This window comes from Aulonocara stuartgranti, assembly GCF_965226115.1.
Source record: "Aulonocara stuartgranti genome assembly, chromosome: 23".
NCBI lineage: Eukaryota > Metazoa > Chordata > Actinopteri > Cichliformes > Cichlidae > Aulonocara > Aulonocara stuartgranti.
Window position 1 is genome coordinate 639764 of NC_138958.1, and position 18728 is coordinate 658491.

At 43.8% G+C, this 18728-nt stretch overlaps 1 protein-coding gene across 2 annotated transcripts; it reads left to right on the plus strand.

The window, feature by feature from the left end:
- Positions 1-1983: 1983 nt before the first annotated feature.
- On the plus strand, positions 1984-14885 carry nexn (nexilin (F actin binding protein)). Of its 2 annotated transcripts, XM_082523951.1 has the most exons (15): positions 1984-2090; positions 7522-7882; positions 7983-8180; positions 9023-9107; positions 9188-9336; positions 10598-10798; positions 10890-11063; positions 11476-11658; positions 11974-12165; positions 12508-12552; positions 12809-13003; positions 13114-13335; positions 13428-13613; positions 13696-14056; positions 14193-14885. In XM_082523951.1, the coding sequence occupies exons 2-15, from the start codon at positions 7574-7576 to the stop codon at positions 14204-14206; spliced, it is 2514 nt and encodes an 837-aa protein (XP_082380077.1). In that variant the 5' UTR covers positions 1984-2090; positions 7522-7573; the 3' UTR covers positions 14207-14885. The 2 variants fall into 2 exon arrangements, with proteins under 2 accessions (XP_082380077.1, XP_082380076.1); XM_082523950.1 differs by lacking the exon at positions 1984-2090 and adding an exon at positions 5959-6102 and having other exon boundaries at positions 13696-14885.
- The last annotated feature ends 3843 nt before the right edge of the window (positions 14886-18728 follow it).

Here is an 18728-nt window from a genome sequence, read left to right on the forward strand (position 1 = left end):
CAACCGATGATGCCATCTCCACTGCACTCCACTCAGCACTCACACACCTGGACAAAAAAGACTCATATGTTCGAATGCTGTTCATAGATTTCAGTTCAGCATTCAACACTATAATCCCCCAACAGCTCACTCAAAAACTGGTCCAGCTGGGGCTCAACACCTCACTGTGCAACTGGCTGTTGGATTTCCTCACCGGAAGACCTCAAGCAGTACGGGTCGGCAGTAATACATCCAGCACCATCATTTTAAACACGGGGGCCCCGCAGGGATGTGTGCTGAGCCCCCTCCTCTTCACTCTGCTGACCCATGACTGCACTCCATCACACAGCTCCAACCTCTTCATCAAGTTTGCGGACGACACAACGGTGGTGGGTCTCATTAGCAACAGGGATGAGACCGACTACAGAAGTGAGGTGAGACGCCTGGCCACGTGGTGTGCTGACAACAATCTCTCTCTGAATGTGGAGAAGACGAAGGAGATTGTTGTGGACTTCAGGAGAATGCACACCCAACATGCTCCTCTGACCATTGACGGAGCGTCTGTGGAGAGAGTGAGCAGCACCAAGTTCTTGGGTGTGCACATCACAGAGGATCTCTCCTGGACGTACAACACCACAGCACTGGCCAAGAAATCACAGCAGCGTCTCTTCTTTCTCCGCAAACTAAGAAGAGCAGGAGCACCAGCCCCCATCATGCACACTTTCTACAGAGGCACCATCGAGAGCATCCTGTTGAGCTGCATCACTGTGTGGTTTGGAGCCTGCAATGCGTCCTGCCATAGAACCCTCCAACGCATAGTGAGAGCTGCAGAGAGGATCATTGGTGTCTCTCTCCCCTCCCTCCAGGACATTTACAGCACCCGTCTCACTAAAAAAGCCCTTTGCATAGCGGCTGATCCCACGCACCCAATGCAAAGCTTCTTCAAGCTGCTGCCGTCAGGGAGGAGACTGCGGAGTCTCCAGGCCAGGACCAGCAGACTGAAGGACAGCTTCATCCATCAGGCTGTCAGGAAGCTTAACTCCCTCCCGATTCTGCCCCCCTCTCCTCCACCACGGTCTCACTGAACTCTGTCACACACACACACACACACACTCTCTGACGCACTCACTGGCCTGCTCCAGTCACTTTGTGGAGCATTGGACTGCTTAAGCATTGGACCTCATAAGCCTTTGTTGTTACACTATCTCTTACCGTACACTACTAAATCCCCATTTGCACTATTTGCCTATTTTGCACCACTATGCCTTCTTACTTGAATATTGTATATGTATATTGCATAGCTTTTTTTGTTATACGTAAAATTGTATTGTATTTATTTAAATTTATTTAAATTTTTACTTTTTAATTATTTTATTTGCATTTTTCTAATCACTAGGGTTTGAGAGTAACGCAATTTCTATTCTGTGTATGTCCTGTACATGTGGCAGAATTGACAAATAAAGTTGACTTGACTTGACTTGATAAAGCATAAACACACCTGTAGACACATGTTTCACAACATTATGGAAATAAAAGAAACAAGGGTGTTAGTATTCAAAGCTCAAATAAAGTAACAAAAAAACCCAAAATTCAGCAACAGTCAAAGAAAATCTTAATGTTCTCTCCATAAAATCACTTAATTTCACATTTCAGTGAGACTGAAAGGCTCTGATTCTAAAGTGAAGTAACGTGTTTTGTTACTTAATAACTGGTTCAGCCACAGTGACACAAACCGACGACATCAATGCAAACACATACACACAGGCTTTTAATGAAGGGGCTTCAGGTCAACACATCATAATGAGTTTCTTTGTTTGCTCAGGTCGTTGAACAACCTTTAAACTGAAGCATAAAGACATCAAGTGCAGAATAATGAATATTTATAATTAGTCACCAGCTCACATGATATATTTCTTGCCTTTCATTTTACGGTCAGGACTGTTACAGGTATTTTCCCTTTGTTTCCACTAGGGGGCAGTGAGAGACGCTCATATTCTGCATCCACGCTGACAGGAAGGCGCCTCGATGAAGGTCCGGAAAAGAAAAATGTACACAAGGTTTAATTTGTTTAACAGCACAGGAGGATAAACCAGCTTTCCTCATGATTTCAGGTAATAAATGTACACAAGCCCCGGGCCATGAGACCAGCTGCTGACTGATGCACGATTACATATAAATCTGCCCTTGTTAATATTGTGTCCAGTCATGGGTAGTACCATAATAACCGTCCCTCGGAGGGCTGTCACCAAGCCAGTGGTGCAGAGTGGAAGCCAGTGCCTGTTATCAGATAACTGGAATATTTTAACTTTGGGCTGTTTTGAATCATTATTACGGAAATGTTCTAACAAGCATTCATTCTGATTATTTTGATTTAGACACACGGGGGCACGAGCTGAACAACAGTCTGCTTGTTCTTCTGAAAACAGCACAAACATCTGTTCATGTCTCAGCTGATGAAGGGTTGTTCTGTTCTTTCCGGATCACCTAATTTGATCTCATTTAACTATGTAGGCTGGAGAAAAGGCAGAGGCATCACAGAGTTCATGTACTACAGTGCATTGCCAAGTCTGGCCAGAACACAGCAATTTCTTCTAAAAATGCAATCATCCAGCTCAACCTGCAGATTAGTACTGCTCTGGGCCCGAGCAGGCTGTTGCTCATGATCACACTTTGTTACTTTCCATTTGCCTTTTAACTGTTTCCAAAGCACAACTTTGTATCATGATTGCATGCCACTGGACTGGCCTGTCTGCTCAGGAGGAAGGATTGCTTCACAGTCCGACATGGCTGAGCTTCATCATGACCAAGTGTCAGGAATATATTTTATATGAGGCGTGGATGGAAGAATCAGAGGGTCGCTGAAATGTGTTTTAACTGGTCCAAGTCCTGCTTGTGTGAATCAGCCTGTTTATAAGTGACTTAAATGAAAAGAGACATAAAAGATTTGATGAGTTTTTTTCCTTTTGCTGAGCTCATGAGCGTGTCACGTAGCGCCGGCCTTTTCTATTGACTGCTTGGTTATGTGGTTTGAAATTTGCTCATAAGTTATGTGTACCTTTGCTAGAGGTGTGGACAGGTGTGTCCATTCAGCAGCACATGGTGCAGTTTTGACCCAGTGAGCCACTTTACAGGGGTTTCAGCGTGGGGGCGCGGGCTGTACCACCATGAAATATCCACAGGGGAGTCTGAGTTGTTGTGCTGCAGCAGCTGATGCTAAGGCCCAGTCTGACTCAGGTTAGCTGTCCTTGCAGTGCTGATTAGTTTCCACAGCTGTGGTGCTATTTAAAGCAGTCCCCTTGTTGTCCCTAATACCCCACCGGACTCGGAAACAGAGGAGGACCACGACCCCAGTGCCCCGAGAGCTCACTGAACAGTACCCCTGACCAGCTAATGCTTTAATCTGGGCAGGAAGTTCATGTGATCATTCAAATGCAAACATCAGTCAAAGTCGAGACGCAGATACAACAATCCAAAGTTCGATGCCTGCTTGAAGACGTGTAGTGACCTTGGCAAACTCTCTGTGTTTATTATCTACACTGTGCACTTTTGATGAATTGTGTGCACCGAACGAGTTAACACAACAGCTTAGTCTTAATGTTGTTTCCTCAAAGGACTCCTCGAGCTTTCTTTCTTTTCCAGAGGCACTGTGACTCTCATGTTTCACTTAGAAGTGCAACACTAGCCCGAGTTTTAGCTCTTCAGTTTGGGAGGGGGGGTCCAAAATATCAACACCTCTCACATAGTCACAGTGTAATTGCTAGAATCATGAAGCTTTCCTACATTTTTGGCATGTCCAAAAAGTAGATATGACCAAAGCTTTGACAAATGAGCAGCATGATCAGCAGAGCCTTTTGTGCGCAGCCTCTCAAAAACTGTCTGCAACATTCCTGGGCCCGTATCCCTAAAGAATCTTTGTGCAAAAAGTGGCTCCTAGCGGCCAAATTCTAAGAAAATTCTCAGAGTCATGACGTTTTCTTAGAATTTCCCCTAAAAGTGACACGACAATCCCAGTTAATATAAAAGCTATTCCTCAAGATTCCTAACGCTTAAAAGGGCTCCTAAGGCGAGATCTGCTAAGAGCAGGGAAGAGGACTTTTAGTGGCTTAGGAGTTCCCCTAAGCAGCTGCACAAAATGGCCAACAGAAGAGGCAGGAGAGATGTCCTGCAAACACTGGATGACAGGGAATTATTGAGACGCTACAGATTGGATCGTGCAGGAATCATGTTTGTGGTGGATCTCCTTAGAGATGCAATTACTTCACCAACTCGACGCTACAACGCTATTACACCGGAGACGAAAGTAATCACAACCCCGAGGTATTTGGCAACCGGGAAAATGCAACAATGCAGCAGTGATGACTTGGGTCTGCAATCACAGACATTGCTAAAAGCTGAGCCGTGTTACCCTCGTTAAGACCACACTGGACTTGTAACGTTGTGATTTCTACTTCATTAAGGACAGCCTCTTGAGATAGGCCATCTTGTTTTCAACAGGGTCCATATGGGAGTGAAAGTACAAAATATGTCAGCTAGGATATTAATATGAGCAAATAAGACACGAATCATTATTTGAACAGGGTGTAATGAGTTTAAGTTTTCACATATTTTAGATTCTAATGTTAGGCTATAACCCCTACAGCTTACTATTCATTTTCCAGATATTTTCTTGAATGTGAAATATTATTTACAATTACAGTCAGCATAAGATTAGAGTGTATAATTATGTTTATTGATTTGAGGGTACATCCTTTGCTCATTATCACCAAAAGCTCATTTCCATCAAACTTGTAGGATCAACCAATCACGGCTTTTGAAATGATGACTCATACCTAGCAACGGGGTCAACCACACCTCCTCACTAAGATAGGATTTTCCATCCATTCCTTGCTCAGAGTTCACTGAAAATGTTCTGGAATCACTTCTAAGCTAAAACTCCTGGCAAGGAATTTTTAGGTTAAGTTAGGAGCTCTCTGAGAGGATTCTCAGAATCCTTAGGGATACAGGCCCTGGAGTGCTTGAATGGGGACTTAACTTTGTGCACTTTCTGCCGGATGCCTGTGTGGTCAGTGAGTCAGCAGCTGTGCATGGGGGCATTAGAGCGGGCTGTCTGCAGCCAGGTTTCTATTTACATCCATCTACAGTGAGAGAAACACTTTGTCACCTCAGTTTAAAGAAGAAGGCTTATCAGCACTACCGTGGAGCTGTTATTCAGTTATTTGACTTAAGATAAGTTAAACAGATGCCTGGTTCCTGAGCGCATGTGACACACTGAACAACTGGATTTGTGTTGGCACAACAATGTCAGCACCAACTGTCACTGCATAGCATACTGACAGCAACATCTAGGTCATTTTAGAAAAAAGGAAAGGGCAAGCTGCTGTCCCTCTGAACTGATAAGTCCTGAATCTGCGCTGAACTGGATAACGAGCAGATAATTATAATCTGTCTGCATTTAGACTCCAGTTCTACCAAACAGTCCAAACGAGCTGCTCTTATCTCAGCAGTGCGTCCTTGGTTAACAACAACAACAACAACAATAATAATGATGATGATGATGATGATGATGATGATGCTCATTTTGTTCATTCTAAAAACAAAACAAAAACGTTAATCAGACAAATTAATAAAAACCAAAAATGATAACCTATCCATCTGTTGTCATTGGTATAAAATCAGCAATAATTAGCTCGCTAATTACACTTTTGTAACGATCTTTTCATAAATACATAAATAATAATCTGACAAAAGTAACGCTGAGTCTGCAGCCAGAAATCCTCCAAAACAATTACTGTATTTATTTTATTAAAAACAAAGGCTTCGAGCTGTGAATAAATGACCGGGATAGGGCCGTGCGCCGGTGCGCGTGCATGTGTGTGGGAGCGCGTGCGGGGCTGAACAGCTGAACCTGCAGCAGGCGCGCGCGGAATGCAGTGTCCGGTAGAAAGTAACGGTACTTTTAAGGAAACTGCTCACCAACAGGCAACCAGCAACCAGAAGCCAGTCGAGTGGGTGGAAGCGGTCGCTCCTCGCATTGTTCCGCTTGGTCTCACTTTAGGTTTTGTGGCTTCCCAGAGGAATAAGAAAGAAAATCAATCAAAGCAGGAGGACGAAAGCACTGAAGAGGTAAAGTCTGGTTTCATAATTCTGTAGCACGAGGGGGATTGGAAAAGACCAAAGTGTGTGGTTTTAGATTATTTACCTACACCCTGAATTAGGATTAACCAGCTCTTTGGTTACTGCGGGTTTAGCCATGCTCATTGGTGTCGCTCTAGCTTCACTGCTTAATAATAGTTTTAAACGTGACTGAGGTTAGAATCAGGCTTTTATGGCATGATTTTGCCAGCTGTGCACAGAAATCACACTAGCGTTTGTTTAAATATTGAGAGTATTTATTACAAAGCAGGTTCTTTTTATTTATCAGCAGCAATAGAGTTATAATGGATTTCTTTCAAAATCCCTCTAAATTGGAATTTAAACAGTCAGAATATGGCGTGAAGATCCACAAAGGGCAACAAACACTGTCACTGTCTGACTTTGGCATTCACCTCTTAAAACGAGGGTGGAAAATCAAATCAGCCGTCCCTAAATCAAGCTACAACCTACCCTGGCTCCAGCAGTGTGTTGTAGGCCTAAAATTGATAACTATAATTGCTTCAATTAGCCACTCTCTGCTATAATGTAAAAGTGCTTCGAATACTTCTGAAGTCGGGCTGAACCCACCTGTGAGGCCTACAGTGATCCGCCTCAGTGCGTTGACTGTTGGTTCAATGGCAGAGCTTCTGATTAGCTGTGCCGGGTCACAGTGAGATCTTCATATCTGAGTCTGAAAGGTATTTGGGGACGCTGATACACAGCAACAGTTTTAGTGTGGGGTGACTAACAGTCCAAACAGCTCTCATTCATCCAGTTGTCCTGCTCTCAGTTTGGCCATTTTGTCGAGGGTCTGTGGGGCGACATGTGGGTGCCAGCTCGAGCTGTGTCCAACTGCCTATCAGTCATCAGAAATAGTCACGATCACATGCCCTAGAGCCACAAGTGGGCTATAAATAGGGGCCGGCAAGCTTCCATTGCACTCTTTCTCCAGATACTGAGTAACAGCTCTGTTTGCAGTGGTAAAAATGTGACAGTGCAGACAGACAGTAACTGTGAAATGTAGCAAAACGACAGTAAAGTGCTACGCTGATATTCAGCTAAAGGATGGAAAATCAAATTAGGCAAAGATAGAAATGGCATTAAAATGATTGATTCAAAACACAGATTAATAAAAAAAAAAAACTTTAAAATTAGGATTTTAATCATGTAAAATTAATGTAGTCTGCCATGTTGTCGGCCAAAGGGAGCACTTATGTGCGGCACTACATGGCAAAGGTTAACAAACTCAGCATGTATCTGTCAGTTTAGTTTTAAGCTTTTATTCTGCTGTGATGAGTGAGTTGTGTCTTTGTGTGTTTAACAGCAGATTCTTAAAAACACGTTTGGTGGAATAAAAAAGCAAGGTTGGCTGGTCATCAGTGTTTGAACCGTGACTTGTGTGCTTTGCAGGTGAAGAACTTTAAACAGAGTGTGTTTGTCGGCCTGTCACTGTGGTACAAACATGACTGAGGTGGCAGCTGTAGATGCCCACGACGTGGAAGATAAAGAAAGCGATGTGACAGCCAATGACGTCGAGGGTAGAGGTGAGAGAGCATCCACAGAAGATCAGAAACCTCGTGGCAGGAATGAAACGGCGAGCAATGAGACCGACAAGACACACGTGAACGGCTTGGAGCACAAAGAAAAGAAAGGGCGAAACGAGAGCTCGGGAGATGTTAATGGTGTTTCACAGAAGGAGGAGGACGAGGAGGAGGAAGAGCCTGAAACAAATGAAGACCAGAACATTTCTGATGTGGCATTCAAAAAAGAGGTGAGATGGAAAACACTGGCAGCATCTTTACATTTCTGGTACCATTTTTTCCCACAGTTACATCAACGAACTCATCATTTTTTCGACTGTTAAACCACAGAAACTCCTCAGATCCAGAAAGCTGGTGGCAAGAAGCTACGTGCCAAAGCTCAACAAAGACAAGGAGAACGTGACGAGCAAATTTGAGTCCATGCAGAAGGCCAGGGAGGAGCGCAGCAGGCAGAGGAACAGGGAGGAGCAGCAGAAGAGGAAGGAGCAATACATCAAGGAGAGAGAGTGGCATCGCAGGAAGCAGCAGGTCAAAGGCTGATAACCCCACTAACCTCCCACTGTGATCTGCATGGCATGATGAGGCATGGCGCCGTGACAGAGACTGCGGTTTGTGAGAGAACTCGATTTTTACACTGCACCGACACATCTGTCACATCTGTCACATCTCATGTATTAACCTGCTAAACGTTGTAGATATGAGCCCATGTTCAGTCAAACTGGCCTGTGCTTGTTGTTAAAGTGACCTTTTGTAAAAAGCCATCTTTAACCATATTAATATGCACTGAAACAGTCGTGCACTGAACAACTTTCTCACCACTACTTTAAATTCAGAATTCACCATATGTCAAATATCCAGCGGGTCACGTGATAGTGAAGCAGCATGAACGATGCCCGAAACGTCTGAATCCAGTGATCAACTAATCAGATTAGTCCACGATGGTAAATTGCTTTAAATTGATTTAATATATCACCAAAACGTCATTAATCCATTAGAAAAAAGCAGACATCAGTCCCACTGAGAAGGTCAGAGATCAAGAATTCCAGGGTTCAGCTTTTCTTCCTACTCGACTGCAGTGAAATACAGGCAGTGATACGGTGTTGTGTGATTATCAGGCACTCTGACAAAACGCCCTTCCTGTGTACTGCTGTGCCGTAGCTGGCCAGGCTCGGACACCTGCACTCATCCCCTATCTGTTCAACAACACGACGGGCCAATCAGAGGCCTGCTGCAAGCCACATGACCCTGCTATTAGCAGGGATTAGGCTCGTGTTCTTGCTGGGACCAGCATGGCTCCTGAGTGGCAAAGGAGATGATCCCAGCTAAACCGTAACCTCACCTCGTCACACTTTCTATCTGCTCGATCACAGATAAAAGAACTGCTTGCTTCCAGTGATGAGGAAGAGGAGGTGAAGCCAGCGAAGGTGGAAAAATCTTACGTCCCCAAAATCAAAGGTAAGGGATGGTAATGAGCGATGACTATCCAGGAGGAAGACGAGGCTTAAGGCTTGTGTCTCGCTTTGTGAAATCCTCAGGTAGCGTGAAGGGGAAGTTTGCAGAAATGGAAAAACAAAGACAGGAGGAGGAGAGGAAGAGGATGGAGGAAGAGAGGAAGAAGAGGGAGGCCCAGGATAAGCTGGAGAAAGCCAAAATCCAGAAAGAACTGGCTCAAAAAGCCGCTGAGGTCAGTGAACCTGGGCTCAAGCAAAAACAAAGTGTGTTTTGGTGTTTGAGAGGCTGCGATGAACCAGTGTGGTTACCACTGTAATGGTTAATCCTCAGCTGCCTCTCGGATGAGTTGTAATGGGCATTTGAGGTCCAAAGAGTTGGCACAGACTGGATGTAGGTCTGAATCCACCAGTAGCATTGCTAACATGACCAGTCTGTGAACTGCTGGCACACATTTAACCTCACTATGCAGGAAAACGATTCAAGCTAAATCAGACGGAGATTTCCAATTAGTCCACTTTCAGGCTTCTTATACATTGAGACGGTGCAGTTCTTGGAAATGGTTACGTCAGTGATCTCGTGCCAAATAGGCAATTACAAGCAGCAGTGCACTACTTCTTTGCCCTGATTCTGCTGCTGTAGCAAAGCAATAAGGTTCACAATGCTGTCTGAAAATGGGACTTTTATATGGATCCTGTTCAGTGTGAAACTTTGAATGTGGCTGCAAAGCTCTGCCTTAGTCATCACTAATAACACTGAGCCTGAAAGAGCAGGAGCGTAACACTGTTGCTTTCACTGAAACACAATCGGAAAAAAACAAACCCAAAAGATGTTTTCTCCTCAAACTTGAAACAATAACTTTTGCTTATTCAAATATCTCGCTGAATCTGTACCAGTGAACAGATTCCATTGTACTTTGTACGTTACGTTACACAATTACGTGTATCTGGGACCCTGATTATGGTAAAGATCAGATCATGAAGTCAAATCAGTTTCTTCAAAGCGTGTCTAAAAAGCTACTCTGACCCCTGACTGCTGCTTTAACCGTTTCCTTTGTGCCTCGTTGACCACATAAGACAATGACGCTTCAGATCACACCATTAAAAAGAGCCTGTTCACATATAGGAATGCACTGATCTGGAAACAGCTGGAACAGAGCTGCCAGGTGTAGACAGCAGATGACTGGCAGCTGTTTCCCACACCTCCCACAGACAGAATTAGCTCGAGCCTTCCCTGCTGCGACTGCTGCTATCTTAGACTGACACCCGTACACTGACCTACTGCGAACTGCAGAGTCGCTCCCTACCCACACACAGTCCCAGTGAACGTGGGAGGTTTGCTCTCTCAGTGCTGCAGACAACACACATAATAATAATAATAATAATAATAATAATAATATCATATCTGACTCGTCACATTTGCTTTAATATAAACTGTGATGATATTGTTGTTGTGAATTCTCTAGACCGTGATTATCGGCTGTTTTAACTTTTTAGGAAGGAGATGACACAATCCTGGTGCGTGTGGTCCCAGCGAAGCCGTCACGACCTCCCGGCAAAATCAAAGTGAATTTTGAAGACATGGAGAAGAATCGAGAGGAGGAGCTAAAAAGGAAGGCAGAAGAGGAGAAAAAAAGACGCTACGACGAAAACAAGCGCTCCTTCCGGGAAGTGAAGAGACGCTCAGTTAATCAACAGGTAAATGAAGATGTCAATGTGAACGCAGTGTTAACAGGAGATATTGTGTTTTACAGCCACAGGTCTGCTTTCTTGCTTTCTTTTGCTTTAGGATGAAGAGGAGAAAGCTTCCGATAAGGTTCAAGTCACTCCTGGAAAGCTGAAACTGACCTTTGAGGAGCTGGAGAAAGAAAGGCAGGAGCAGAGGAGGAAGCAAGCGGAGGAGGAAGCCAAACGCCGCCTGCTAGAGGAGAAGAAAGCTTTTGAGGAGGCCAGGCTGGGAATGGTACACATGACTGCAAAACAGCAAGCATAGCTTTTGTACATGTGCGATTCACTGGCAGATCTCATGAAGGCAACAAGTGCGCTTCAGCAGCTTTAGCATTCCCATAGTTGCTGTACATCTGCATGTCGCTTTGCAACCCTCCTCTATGCAAGCTTAGGGCGGTACCAGAGAAACCACACATACATATCTACAGACGGATATAACAACCTTCCTTCTGACTGCCAGCATCTTCCAGTGTACAGTTACTTCAAGCAAGATATAAATCACGAGCCATGTGAAAATATTTCAGAAGTCCTCCTGGGATTAACATCTCATAAAAACAACTTTAGGGGATTTGTGTTTGCGCTTCCAAATCACCTTTGTGTTGTGAAGATGGCCTAATCACGTTTGCGATATGTTTGTGTCCCATCAGGAAGAAGACGAGGAAAGCACAGGACAGGAAGACAAGGAGGAGTTTCGCCCAGGAAAACTGAGACTGAGCTTTGAAGAGCTGGAGAGACAAAGGGTAGAGGAAGAGCGCAAGAAAGCAGAGGAAGAGGCCAAGAGACGGATGGAGGAGGAGAGAAGAGCTTTTGCTGAAGCCAGGAAAAGCATGGTCAATATTAAATCTGCATTTAATACAAAACCTTTCTCTCAGAGTGGATACATATCTGTTGATTATATCAATGAATTTGTTTGCCTTAAAAGTGTAGATTGAACTTTTGTGCGTGAGGAAGCGATCATCTGCCAACTGAACGTTACACTCTAGTCAGCAGCTGGTTGGCCTGGTTAGTGAAACAAACTAGTCTGGATAATTATCGAGCTTTCTGTGCAGAGCTGCCTTTACTGTGTGTACAGGCGGTGAGATCAACTGCTTTTTAAAACCAGGCAGACATTAATGTGGTCTTTGCACCGTTGGGTTTTCACTCAGCTTGTAGACGAGGATGACGAGGTGCTGATGGCCTTGCTGAACCTGGAAGGCAGTGAGCCTGGGAAGATATGTGTCAGCTTTGAGGAGCTGGAACGTCAGAGGAGAGAGGAAGAGCAGAAAAGGGCAGAGGAGGAGGCTAAGAGGAGACTGGAGGAGGAAAAGAGGCTGTTTGCTGAGGCCCGCAAGAGCATGGTAAACGTCCATCACTTGGTGACAAAAGCGTTGCACAGTCTGCATGTATTGGACTGATCACTAATGTGTTACTGCTTTTTTGTGCTGTTAAAGCCTCAAGTTGATTTGCTGCTGCTTTGCTGCTCAGCTCTCTTGTTACAGAGCAGGAAAACATGCATGAAAAGCAGTTTTACGATATTTGTAAAACAATCAAACACAGTTTCATTCAGCATCAGTGGATTAAGCCAACACCTTCTTTAAGTGACCCTGCAGAAGTGTTGCCTGTAATAGATTCATGCTGCACATCAGTAATGATGGGCTACAACTGCACTGCTGTTTCCTTGTCTCAATTATTTCTTCAAGAGCCCTGGTCTGGATCAGGAAAAGTCTGCATTTGGAGATGAAACAGTAAGAGATTTTCAGTTTCAGATATAGTATAAATTATTTTTACTCCAAGAGTCTTATTATCAATGTGTTCCCTACACATACAAGGACACAGTGGCCTCCAGACGATGCATCTTGTTTTTTTTGCATGCAGCTGTTTATCTAATGTTTGTAATGCTTTAGATTTGCACTTGCTTTTGCAAATTGAAGATGTTACTGCTGCAGGATTTCATTAAACATTAAAATACTGAAACACTTTTGTGGGTGCTTGTGTGTTTAGGTACTAGATGAGGACGAAGGGATGGTAAAGAGCGAGTCTCAGGAAGCCCTGCACCCCAGGAAACTGGAGATCAACTTTGAAGAGCTGCTGAAAGAGAAGGAGGAAGCTGAGAGGAGACGCAAGGCAGAGGAGCGCAAAAAGAAAATGGAGCAAGAGAAGCAGGAATTCGAACAACTCAGACAAGAGATGGGCGAGGTCAGTCTCGAACAGCTGAAAATATCAGACAGCAGCCAGTCGAGTCGACAGCGTGTTTTACAGAAAAATGTGACTAAATGTTTAAAGTTGTGTTCCACATATCGTTACAGGAAGAAATAAATGAAAGCTCGGATGTTGTAAGCAAAGAGTACGAAGAGCTCACTAAGCTCAAGAGAACCGGCTCCATTCAGGCCAAAAGCCTCAAGTCCAAGTTTGAGAAGATCAAGCAGCTGACTGAGGAGGAGATTCAGAAGAAGATCGAGACGGAGAGAGCCAAGAGGAAGGCCATCGATGATGAAATTAAGGAGAGAGAAGCTGAGCGGTTCCAGGAGGTAAGAGCACTTTATAGCACATGTGGTTTTTTTTCATATCAATGGAAGATGATCTCGGCAGCATGTATTACAAGTTTTTGTTTTTTCCGGAGGATGAGGACCAGGAAACGACTCCAGCGAGGGCCGAAGAGTCACCGTTCAAACAGAAAGTGGACATGCGAGCCCGCTTTGAGCAGATGGCCAAAGCAAGAGAGGAGGAGGAACGGAGGAGGATAGAGGAGCAGAAACTGCAGAGGATGCAGTTTGAGCAGCAGGAGATTGATGCCGCGCTCCAAAAAGTAAATCTTCCATTTTCATGACAAACTGCACCGAGATAACAAACGAACAACTTTTTGTGATTGTTTTGTCCTCTGTTTGCAGAAGGATGACGACGTGGAGGACGAGGGCAGCATCATTAACGGCTCTGCGGCTTACGAAGATGAGGAGGATCACGCCAGGTCAGGGGCCCCGTGGTTTAAAAAGCCCCTCAAAAACCAGTCGGTGGTAGATTCTGAGCCAGTTCGGTTCACCGTAAAGATCACCGGGGAACCAAAGCCAGAGGTGACCTGGTGGTTTGAGGGAGAGGTGCTTCAAGATTGTGAGGACTATCAGTACATAGAGAGAGGAGAGACATACTGCCTCTACCTGCCGGAGACCTTCCCCGAGGACGAGGGAGAGTACATGTGCAAGGCCGTGAACAGCAGAGGCACGGCAGCAAGTACCTGCATCCTCACAATAGAAAGTAAGACCACCTTGGTGTGATTGCATGCCCGTCTGGATATGAACCTCTCTTCACGAAGTGGATCGCATGCTCCTCTTCCTCGTAGACTCTGCCAGACGGCGAGTTGGATAACCGTCCTTCTGTTTCTTTCTTGCAGCTTACGACTACTGATGCCGCCTCGTGATCTAGAGAGTTTCCCTCTGTCTCTCACTCCTTTTGTAAAACGTCGTCCCTCCTGGCATTGTCAAACAGAGGGAAGGAAATAGCAGTATGCTTGGCATTCCTAAGGGAGGGACACATAACACACATATGCAAAAAACAAAGACAAGATGTTGTTTACGTATTGCTCAAATGTAAAGCTGCACTCCCCTCTAGGATGGAAGATGATACCTGTGCCAAAAACACGTGGTTCTTGTTCCCACGACAAGGGCTGCACCAAAACTTCAAAACGATCTCTCCTGCGCGGCCCTGACAATACTCGTCATACCAGCACATTTCCTGCATTGCTCTGGTACTGTTCTGTAAATATCACACGTTTTGGTCCATAAATGGCAAATGTTAAGCTTGAGGTATTGAAATGTTAAATGTAAGATGTGCATTCACTTAAAGAACAGCAGTTATATCGACGATTTAGAGGCAGCCACATGTTGCAGGAACAAAACAGCTGCATCCCTGAGTTTTACTTGCAGCCTCTACAGATGAATTTTTCATGCACCAACCATTTTTGTGTTAAATGTACTACACTTAAAGTTGTCGAGGATTGATAATGAATATAAAAGTAGACATGTCCGATTATTTGTCGTATATTATAAATAGAAAAAAAACCTTTTAATAAAATGAACACAAAGAACTGCATTGTTGATTTCTTTCACTGTTACAACCTTTGCAGCAACAAACTGCAACCTGTTGCCTGAAAGGACGGACTGTCCCGTCACGAATGAGTAACCACAAGCTACACCTGAGGAAACCCATCATCACTCCACAAACACTAGCATCCCAGTGTAGCATGCATCCATAGTACAGCACAATGAATGGAGCTGTATGCCATGGAAATGCAGTGGGTGGTAATTTATCAAAATGAAAAGTTCCCCATAAAAACCATGAAAATGTTCGAATACTCAGAATGATCCGTTAAGACATGGACAGCGCACCATGGCTCCAAACCGTCTGAGGTGGACATCTTTTTGTCCAACACAGAGCTGTGCAGAGAAAACATACAACAATAAAGACATGCACATAATAAAAGAACATTATACATGTTCATAAGAAAAGACTGTGGGAAGGAAACTGCAAATACATAAATGTAACCTTTCTAGAATGAAATGCCAGAATAGGTTCATTGCTTTTTTCTATAAGTTTTATTTTAAGGCAGCAAAGTATTTAAAATGTCTTGTGACCTGACATTGTAAGTATTGTGTTCAAATGCAATCAAAGGGCCTTGTAACTACAGGATAACACTGCTGAGTAAACTGCAACACGCTGTGAACACAGGATGAAGCAGTTTCAAGAAGGAGGCCGCACAAAGTTTTCCTCCCTTACAAAGACATGTTTGGATCCCATCCTTGGTTGACTACACATTAGAGCAGGGGTGTCAAACTCAAACACACAGTGGGCCAAAATTCAAAACTGGAACAAAGTCGCGGGCTAACGTTAATATTTATTGAAATATATTTATTCCTCCAGATATAAGAATGAATCTTTTCTTATGGACACGTTTTGCTGAAAAACTGAATATGGAACAAGCCGAGCTTAATACTAAACAATATATATATTAGCTGTATAATACCAGTGGGCCAGCTCTAATAGTAATTTGGTATGGCTTCGCGGGCCAAATGTAATTAGGCTGCGGGCCAAATTTGGCCCGCGGGCCAGAGTTTGACACCTATGCCTTAGACAAAGCAGGCAACTGCCCTCGAACCGCATCGTCGCACTGCCCGTTCATCAGCTGCACTTGATGAGAACTGCACCTCTTTAGTTGTTGTTCTGTCACAAAATGTAGGTATTAGTTTTGTTATTTTTCTTTATCTGCATCTCTACATTTGTATTCAGAACACGTTCAGCTGAAACGTGATTTCAATACAGTTTGTGTTCAGACTTGAGGAGTTACACAGCAGGAACAGGGCCTGTGGTCATAATGTTCAACCAAGGAGCAAGTTCCTCAAAAAGAGGTTTATAGTCTTAGCAATTTACACACTGTCAGTTTAAAAACATGCATTTGATGTATTTTCTTTTTTAATCATTCCACATATTTGGAGGGTCTACGCCTGTGGTTTGGCGGCCCCTCTAGCCCTCCTTGCTCTGGGCGAGGTTGTGCTAGCATAAGCTTAGGCTAATACTTCTGTATACAGTGCTGCTGCTCATTGCATCCTGCACTTTGCAGGAGGAACTACGTCACTGTCAGACTGATGGAAAAGCTTTTTGTTAATTCTTGCAAGAACACTCTCACTCTTATAATCTGAGAGGAAGATGAGAGCCAGGCCCCTCAGCTTTTCCTCATAGTACTTTCAGACACATGGTTTAGATACAGGGTCACATGCAAGTCAACAATATTTCTCTGCACAGCAATTATTTCATGGTCAGTCTGTTCCTTTGTCGTAGAACACATTGTTCTAGAACACATTGTTCCTCGTGCACAGCAAAGAAAAGATTCAGAGATCTACAGATGTTGCAAAATGCAGCTGCTTGCATTTTAACAAGAACTGGGAAATTTGAGCACATTACCCTGTTCTGAGATCACTGGCTACCTCGTCAGGTTCGAGCAGATTTTAAGGTCCTGCTGCTCACCTACGCGGCTCTAAATGGATCGGCACCTTCATACCTCTCCGACCTTTTACACCTTTATGTTCCATCTCGTGCGCTCCGATCTCAGGACTCTGGCCTTCTAAAGGTTCCTAGAGCCAGAAAAAAGACAGTTGGAGAGCTTTTACCTTTCGTGCCCAGTTTCTGTGGAACAGCCTCCCTCAAGATATTAGGCAGACCTGCACTGTGGAGGTTTTTAAAACTAAGTCGAAGACATGTTTGTTCACCCTATCCTACAGGTCTTAATTCTTTGCCTTTTAGTTTTTTAATTCTTACTGTTTTTACTTGTACTGCTATTTATCTCTTTTATTTATTCATCTTCTTACTGTCAAATAGCTGTACAGCACTTTGTTTGAAGGCACTTTATAAATAAAGTTATTATTATTATTATTATTATCTAAACAATATCAAGAAGATCAAAATACATGAGTATAAAGGGTAATAATACCTCACATGGAAAGCCATGAACTATGGAGGAAACGTAGAACACACAGCGTGAGGACACGTATGACAACAATGTGAGAAAGAACAGAGGAAGACTGAAGACGTAAACACACACATGAGGTAAGAGCAGAGTGGAAACATCTGGGGAACACAGCTGAACAGAACCCACAAAAGAACCAAAGCTAGCAAAGCAGAACATCACACACGAGACGAAGGACCATCGACGGCTGGGAAAAAGGATCACAAAGGGAATCAACTTAATATGACTGAACTCGGAAGATTAACCAGAACCCAAACAGACTGCAAATAAAATATAATAAACGCAAAAGAAAAGCTACAACCAAGTTCATATGTAAAGGAGCTAAACCAAACACAAAGCTATAGATCGCCAATACTTGGTGTCATCATGGCCACCATCTGCCCATCATGGGTACCTCTGTATACAAAATTATATCATCTATGCAATCTACCTTAATCAGTGCTGTAATAATAATTCTCTGAATCAGTCCTTGAAGACACGGCACACAGCAACAACCAGTAATGGTCAGCTGCTGCACATCACTTAGTTGGAGCTTGGCCCAGTCTGGTTGGAGCAGGGTGATTTTTCACTCTTTGGTTCCAATGCAGTTGAAAGGTTGGAAGGGCAGAGCACATCGTACACCCTTGCTGTCTTCCTCAGCATCACATAGAAATCTTTCTAACCTTGTACCAGCCCTCCTGTTTGTTTAGGCATAGCATGGCCCATGGCTCAATAAGGCTCTCTACAGTTAAATGTGGCTATGTTATCTCAAAGTAGTTCCCAGTGCATCAGACGTCATCTCTTTGTGTGTGGCTTGCTTCCCATTTTGATCTGTTGATCATTTAAATCAGGTCGGGTATCTGTGTTTATAATATAAGGTACAATGTAGTTCTGATAGTTGTTGCTAAGTTGTCTTAAATGGCATAATTATGTCTTGGTTTTTCTGCAAAGATCAGAAGTTATTGAGGATCGGGTTGCAGAAGTTCCCTGCACTTCAATGACTTAACAAGCAAGCTTCTCGTTCACTAACCTGATGGCTCGCTTTCCCTTTGCACTTGGAATTACACTTAAGTCTGATTTTATCATCAAACATTTTCCTGGTAAATTTATTGGATAAGATTCAGATAACACAAATGTTGTCGGACAGGTCTTTTGAATTTGTGGTCAGTGGGAGTAATAAGGTATCCAGCAATGGTCCCAAGGCCTCCCACAATTTGCAGGTTCCTTATTTTTGGCAAAGGGCTGGGATGTAGGATCTGACTTGAAGGAGCGGAATGTCAGATAAATCCAAAGGTGACACCACTTTAATAAAAACCAAGGCAATGGAGACCCCGATCGATGTGCTGAAAGAGCTTTTTCTTTTATTCTTGCAAGAAGAAGCAAAATTGTGATAGTCTGAGAGGACGCTGAAGAGCAGTCCTGTCAGCTTGT